The sequence below is a fragment of the Pholcus phalangioides genome, unplaced genomic scaffold, assembly GCF_987345545.1.
Source record: "Pholcus phalangioides strain wild (caught in Gottingen) unplaced genomic scaffold, Ppha-v1.0 ptg000007l_1, whole genome shotgun sequence".
Taxonomy (NCBI): domain Eukaryota; kingdom Metazoa; phylum Arthropoda; class Arachnida; order Araneae; family Pholcidae; genus Pholcus; species Pholcus phalangioides.
Genome location: NW_028301600.1, coordinates 42,281,160 through 42,289,415, shown reverse-complemented (window position 1 = coordinate 42,289,415; position 8,256 = coordinate 42,281,160). Strand labels below are relative to the sequence as shown.

The 8,256-nt window shown below is 35.8% G+C and overlaps 1 protein-coding gene across 1 annotated transcript in view; it reads right to left on the bottom strand.

The window, feature by feature from the left end:
• Nucleotides 1-8,256, bottom strand: part of Dok (docking protein homolog) — a 17,807-nt gene extending 9,551 nt beyond the window's left edge. Inside the window, exons 1-3 of the mRNA XM_089233254.1 lie at nt 8,003-8,256; nt 5,913-6,095; nt 420-603 (exon numbers count right to left, since the gene is read on the bottom strand). Coding sequence (XP_089089380.1) covers nt 420-603; nt 5,913-6,095; nt 8,003-8,065 — 430 coding nt within the window. The 5' untranslated portion in view covers nt 8,066-8,256. The remainder of the gene's footprint in view (nt 1-419; nt 604-5,912; nt 6,096-8,002) is intronic.

Sequence of the window (8,256 nt, the reverse complement as noted above, 5' to 3'; positions counted from 1 at the left end):
AGAAGATCAAGAGCACAGAAATTACTTTTGAATGATATTAATAACACATAACATCTTTAAAAATAAGATAATAAATACCTTAAATCAGTGGTTATCATTCAGGGATATGAGAAAAAACATTCAGCAATGGTAGAAAAAATAAGTAAAGTGCTAAAAAGGTGTAAAACATTAGTTATGAAAAAATTTACAAGTAGGTACACAAGCTCTCTACACATTTCTAGAAGACTTCTTCACATTACAAGAGGTATGCATGTCTTCAGCGCATTTCTAGGATAACATAAGCTTCCTACTCATTTTTGCTGGGGTAGCCTACTTGAAGCACAACCGTTTCAAAACAACTGCCTTAAACAATTCTTCGATTTATTAAAACTATGCAAATTATCTGACACACTTCAATTCAAAATAAACACATCACTTACGTTCATGTACTGAGCAGTACAACAGATTTTCTTCCTGTTTCACATCCTGAGAATTAAAAAGACCACTCAAGCCAGAAGAAGGGCGAATTGAGCCAAATGCTACTGTCCTTAATGCTCCAAGCCATTCAGTCATCTCTTGAAAACTATCGGCTGAAAACTGGTTGCAACATGTTTTAGTTCGAACCTATACGAATAGACTAATTATATTAATCACACACACATGTAAATTACATTAAGAAATTACAAGAATAATTCAGCAAAAGTTTTTTACTGTGTCGACAATTAAGATTATAGACAATCACTCATTAATTTTAACACACCATAAATTTTACTATTTATATAACATGGGCAATAATATAGTGAATCCATTTCAGTCACAAATCATTTTTAACATACCCACAGCCATTCTCATTGTCTAAATTTGTCAAAAATTGTCACACTCTATTAACGTCACATAGTTGTTACCATTGACACATAGCAGCTTGTTAGTCATAGGCCTTGGCTCCATGGCTCTTGAGGGCTTTAAGGGGACCACTGCGCTAATATAGGCCTAGATACTACAGGTACCAGTCTTTTAAGTAAGAAACATTTAGCAATGTATTTTTGAAACAGTATCATAATTTGGCACGTGTAGTGTCTACCGTATGTTGTACATCAATATACTGTAGCATAATCGTTAGCTACTTCTGTGATTCATACATCCATTAAATAAGTCTTCAGACAATTCATTTCATCAGATATAAAAATATCTGAATAAATATATGTTCACAAATCCCCTGACTCGACCTGGTCTTTTCCGGGGACCATTTAGTGTTAGTTGCTAATAGAACATGTGATCCCATAAGGGCAATATGTTACATACCTCCCTCCCACAACAACAACAAAAAATTTCCAAGAATTTTTGGTATCATCAAGACGTTCTTGTCCGAGATGATAGAACTCCAAAAAAAAAAAAGGAAAGGACCATCGGTAAACCTGGTCTAAAATAAGCTCTCTCCGTTTCAGTTCCAAGGGGTACCCCAATTTGTGGAGGCGGGTTCCACTGACCCAGTCCATCGGCATATTTCCCACTCATGTCCTGCCACCATGATATAGCACTCTTCTTTTTAATGTGTTCTAGGGGACCACCACGAAAAAACCGGTCGTGTCTCACAAATCACAAAAAGGATTTGTAAAAGACATGTTTACACTCGCACATGCTGGGTCGGTTTATATGGACACATTATGACTAACTGTGGAATATTGGGAGTACTTGGCAAATTTTCATCCATGATTCAAAATTTTCAGCAATAATAAAAAAAAAAGAGTTAATCCAAAATTGCCAAATACTACCTGAAACTAGACTTACCCCGGTCAAGCCCCCAATTTGTAGCGCAATCATTGGCTACTTCCCGTGATTCATACATCTATTAAATAAGTCTTCAAGTAATTGATTTCATCAGATATAAAAATATTTCAACATAATGAAATAACATGATATTATAGAAGAGTTGATTCACTTTGCCCAAGAATATTTAGAAGACACATTTTTTGTGTATTTGCCTTATTCGTTGGTGTCTTCTAAATAACATGATATTATACACAAACAAGAAATCTACGTGCACAAACAAGAAATCTACGTGCACAAACAAGAAATCTACGTTCACAAATCCACTGACTCAACTGGGTCTTCTTCTGGGGGGACCATTTAGTGTTAGTTTCTAATGGAACATGTGAGCCTATAAGTGTGATATGTTACAATACCAGGTGCTGTTATAGTACTCTTACCGAATGTGATCAGCTATTGATGCTGATGTCACTATAATGGAATTTTGAAAAGTAGCCCCAGCTTTATGAAAGGAAAGATTGCAGTGGCGTTAAATAAGGGTGAAAATAGGCCAGGCTGATGAACATTTAACCAAAGATAGAGAGGCAATAAATTTTCATTTGTTTGAAACCTAACCTTTTTTTTTTTTTTTTTAAATAACGTATTCCCAAGGGATCAGCATGATCCATCCAGGGAATTTGTTAGTGTTAGTAGACATCCATGCCCGAACCAGGATTCAAACCCATACCTGCACAGTGAGAAGCTAGTTCCCTAACCCCTCGACTGCCAGGAGGCACCTGCTTGTAAGATATTTCTTTTCCAAAGGGCAAAACCCCTGATAAAACCTTGCACCAACTGCCTCAAAGTTGCCACAATTAAGGTCTATTCACACACAACAGTCACAACCCATCTCTGTTCTGAAAGACCCTTCTTGTCTCTCCAAATGCATTAGAATCAGATTCTAAACAGCCTAATAAGTGTGGATTAGGTTAGTAAAGGAAAGAATATTTTTGAACAAAGACAAGACAGATCTCTCTGAGTAGAGAGGGTAAAAACTATAAAAAGAATTCTGACCTAATCCATATAGTGGTAGCAAATTCCCTATATGGATATGATGGGGTTAGTGAAGAAAGAAAATGGTAAAGAAAAAGTGGTGTCGAGCCCAAGCTACTAGAGCCATGGCAAAGTGCTACTGCAATCAGTAATTAAACTTGATTCTATGTCAACTATAATAATCACCAATTGACAGCAAAGTGCGTTCCCTGTAATTTTTTTTTTTTACCTTTATGGACCAGTTTTTTCTGTGTGCAGTATGCTGTATACACCATATACACCAATGCTTTATTTAGTGATTTTACATGTGTGGAAGCACTTTCATAATGTGCAGCCCTGTACAACTGCAACTTAGAGGAAACACTAACTGAGAGCATGTAGATGGCATTGAGATTGAGCAGATACTGTTAAACATTTTGTAGTTGGTTGCATCCGAAACCTGTGTTCATTCTGCAATTGCACATGTTCCATAGTGATATCTTCTATATTCTATTTGAATATAATTTCTTTGTCAGTCAAAGGTCCACTCTAATCACTAAATATAACGCTTTAACCTCTACAACCGCAAAAACTTTTGGAGACTTTTTCACACCCTTCTCGGGAATTCTGTCTGGACATCTTTTATTATTTCAAAAATAATCATGTTCATTGAAACCCACAATTCATTTTTTTCTTTCCATATTGTCCCAGGCCGGTCCCGGTCATTACATGTTTATATATATATTTTATGTAACATTTTTTTCCCTTTTTGTTTGAATTTACATTATTCTCCCCTCGACTATATAATATTAGATCATTGTTATACTGTTCTTAATTTTTTGCTTCTGCATGCCCCCCCCCCCCCGTAGCTTTGTCTCTCTCTGCCTCTGGCTGTTGAACAACAGCCAGTTGTTAAAAAACCTCCGTATGGTAGCGGAGAGTGACGTCATCCTTGTATAAGTCACCATCTGGTGGCAGCGTCAGCAGTTGTGAGTTTAGCCTGAGTCTGGTCCGGCCGTCTATGTACGGTCCCTTTCAGTGCACACAAGCTCCAAGGAAAGATTGAGAGATTCGGTGCCTCTGTAGTCTAGTGCATTCACCCAAAAAGTGAAAGGACGTGGGTTCGATTCCCCGCAGGGGCAGTTGAATTTTCTTTTTCCAAAATATATCTTCGCAACAGCCAGTTGTTAAAAAACCTTCATATGGTAGCGGAGAGTGACGTCATCCTTGTATAAAACAAACATGTTGGAAAATCTTTCAATTACTCTGGCAATAACTAACAACCCCCCCCCCCCAAAAAAAACAATCGCAGTAAATGGTGCAGTAAAAAGTGCTTAGATGGACCAAACAATTTTTCACAATGGTCCCACAATGTTTTTGTGCCTCAAGTTAGAGCTCATATCGCCGAAAAGCAGTTGCAACAGGAAGTACTGCTGTTAATTAAAAAATATAACGTGTGTAAAAAAACAGTGTTTCCCAACCTTTTTGATGCCACAGACCTCTTGTGGTGAATGTAAATGCACCATGGACTCAATGTAGCATCAGAAGGTCAATTTCCATGGTGCCCTCCCATAAAATCCAAAATGTATTATTTTTTATAATTTTCCATGCTAAAAAAAACTGAGAAATAACTATTTCACAGCACAAAATATATCATTCATGCAATCCTGGTAAATGAAAATGATCCCACTGACAGTTTACAAAGTGCTAACAGACACAAGGGGGTCCGCAAAACACAGGTTGAAAAACACTGCTGTATACACTGTATTTTACTGTAAAAAAGAAATATGATAGGCATGTTGGGGTAAATCGAGAAGCTATCCATACTTAGAATAAGACAACCATAAGTGTTCTTCATGGGCATTGTATAATATTTTATTATGTATACATACTGTTTCTGGTTTTTGTAATTGCTTTTTTATTAATTAGGGTTGCTGTAATTTTTAAGTATATGACATCCATATTTGTTATGGGCAATGTTTTCTCAGCCACCTCGTTGGGCATTTTGCCTGTTGTGGTGTTGTATTTGTATTTTTTCCCAGGACTATTTCCCCAAATGGATCCCATAAAAACTACTGTATTTCTTGACCTATCAGCCATGGTGTTAATGTTTTAAAAACATAATTTTGAAGGCTTACAACATACATGCTAATGGACTCCCTATATTAATTTTTGTTTCAAAAAAACAATTTTCAAGAAATTGACTAGAAATAGAAGTCTCTAAAAATAGAAAAAAGTATAAAATTCAAATATCAAAATTAAATAACATTTCAATGGGTTCAAGATTAGTTCGGAACATTATATAGCAATCATTTGCTAACAAATACTTGTTTATAGAATACGAGAAAACATTTATTACACAAAAGTTGAATTTCATCATGGAAAAGTGGAGCTGATGCTGAAAATCCTGTAATGTCTAAATGTATTTACTACAGGGTATGAAAATTTAAAATTAATTATAAAGAAGAGCCCAATTTCTTAAGAGCCAAGCAGGGCTGGACAAATCACAAAAAATCTAGGCACCAGAAAAACTTTTCAGGTGTCAAAAAAATTTTTACCCAAAGAAAACGGTCCAAAATACTTCCTTTGACTTTTTCAAGACATAGTGACCCTTTTCATGTTGGAAGACATGCTGCTATAAATTCTAAACATTTTGTGTTGCTTTCAGGAGGGGGGGACATTGATCCCCCTGGCTTTAGAAAATACTTTACAAATGGTGTGTGTGTGTATATATACATACATTAAGTACATGTTCTTTGCCCCCCCCCCCCGGAAAAGTTGAAATGATAGCCCTAGCCAATATCAATTTTTTAGTCGCCATGGTGACCGGACACCTGAGATTTTTCAAGTGCTGATATACTGCTTTAGCTTGCATGCTGTAAAACACAGGGGACACCAGCTTTTTAATTGTTGGACTTTGAGTCTGGTTCGTTGCCTTGAAATGCTAAGCAAAACTATGTTTAATGAAGATCGCAGGATACATCCGAAAGACTGATACCTATTTATATTTTGTATTGAAAAAATAAGTGAATCAGAATAAAATAATGGTTTTTCCTTCATTTTTAAATACACTATAAGTAGCTTACATCTTTATATCCCCGACAAATGTAAACATTAATAAGAAATAAAAAAGCACAGAAGTAATAATTTCATACCTCGAACACATTAGCTTGTTGCTTTTGGGGAGCTGGAGTCACTTTGACACAGTCTGTAAGTGGTATTATTTTAGTTGGTGATTTGGACTGAAGAAAAGCGTTATCACTGTCAAAAACTTCCAAGCGCTGAATTCCATGAATACTAGCATTATACAGAGCACAGAATCGTTTTGCCCATGACTTCTACAAAGTAAAAATAAAACACAAAAACATTTATAAAAGAAACAAATTTCTCAAAATTAATGAAGTTTAGTTTCTATATTGTAAACCTGAACTTGAAAAGTCATGATAATTGAATTAAAATACATCCAAAACAAAATTCAGATTCATAGGTCTTATAATTTTTTATGCACCGCCAAAACCCCATTGTAATGAACTTCAAAAGATCAAAAATTTGGTTCACTATCTCTAATCGCATAAGAGAAAGAAATGGGCAAAAAATTTCATTCCTTATAGACAAAGGCAGTGGTTCTCAAAATGTGTGTTGTGGTCAAGAGCATTGCAGAGTTGACAACAAGGATGAATGCCTGCTCAGTGCTTTGAAGTGGTTCTTTTTTATACTATTTAGAGGCATCATGGATGAACATGGCAATTGAATGACTGCTGGGCAAAGGACACTGGAGAACCACAGTCCTAAGGTGTGTAATAAGCCAGGTTTGTTATACAGCAGCTGGTCAACTTTCTGAACTAATTCATTTTTATGAACTAGTCCCGCAGCCCCAAACAATATGCTACTCTTTTGAATGTCCTTTCCATTAACAAATTTTAATTTTACATAGTAATTATTCGAGTCAAAGAACGGTCATAAAAATGAGCATTGACTGCAGCAGGGTTTGACTGTACTATGTTTCTTGGAATAGACCTAAGTTAGGTCCAAATGTTATGTACCATATTTTTTCCTGCAAAATAACACTATAATCTTGGCTTGGAGGGGGGTTAGAATCCAAAACCCCCCTTTTCGGGGGGTTGGCATACGCCAATGCCTGCGACTCATGTCGCAGATTACAGCGTATTCTGCTTTGGGGATACATAAAATTTAAACATCAAATATAGGCCTATATAAGAGAAGTGTCTTTACACTTCAGAAATCTATAAAAAAAATAACAAACACAAGCTCATGATTTGATATATTCAGCACAGAGCCATTTATTTTTCCTTATTTCTTTTAGTTTCATTACTAGGCTAGTTGAAAAATTATGCTTAATCATTGAAATATAGTGTATTCCGCTTATAAGGTTCCCATTTAGAATAACTCATTTTTGTGGTCCGAACCCTTACTCATCAAGATTTCCTGTTTAAAGCATTGTTTTACTCACAATGCTTTTTCATGACGGTTTTTAGAAAACTTGATAAGCAAGAGCCACTGTAAGAAATTGAGGTAAGGGATGGAAAAATAAACTTCCTTCCTCTATATTTTACTGCTAGAAATTAAGAAGGGCCGACTTCAGGGACCCCTGTGACTATAGGTGTAAAGCAGGGCTGGACAAATCGCAAAAAAATATAGGCATCATAAAAATTTTACCCAAAGAAAAAGGTCCAAAATAATGCTTCTTTTGACTTTTTCAGGGCATAGTGACCCTTTCATGTTGGCAGATATGCTGCTATAAATCCCAAACATTTTGTGCAGCTCTAAGCCTGCAATTTATTAGTTACACCAAGATTTTAGGTGCCAATACAATTTTTTTGGTCGCCATGGCGACTGGGATTTGTCCAGCCCTGGTGTAAAGCAAAAATATTGGGGTGGGGAGCACCTCACACCATATATTTCTGCAGGTTCTATGAGGAAAGAATGGCAAATGGTGGGGAGGGGGTGATACTGGGGCCCAGCAGTAAGGGTGTGCATTTTTAAACCATACAATAAACAATTTATCTAAACATATTTTACTGTAACCATGTCAAATTTTGATATGCATGATTCATTGCTTCCTCATGAAATAGGGAGCAATGGTTTTCAGTAATATTTTCTCAATGAAATTTTTTTGAACATATATTCTTTTTGTCAATAATTTTATTAGTTTTCGGCTTTAGTTCATGTTAAAAAATTATATACCATTTAAGGGCAGGAATGAAAAATAATAATGGTAACTTACCCTTAGAAAAGACTGAGGCGGTGTAAACAAAAAACCTGTTTTAAAGGGCTCCTCTATTTCCATTACTGTAAATTGAATTTAATGTCAGCCACCGATCACTCAACGACCTCACTTCAGTGCATTATATATAATGAATCTGATTCAATTACAAAAGTTTGACAAACTTCCGTTCACTGAAATTCGTTATCAACGAAATACATCCGGAGAATGTTTTTGTCATCGAGTTTTTTGATGACCATGGACAAGTTACTGCA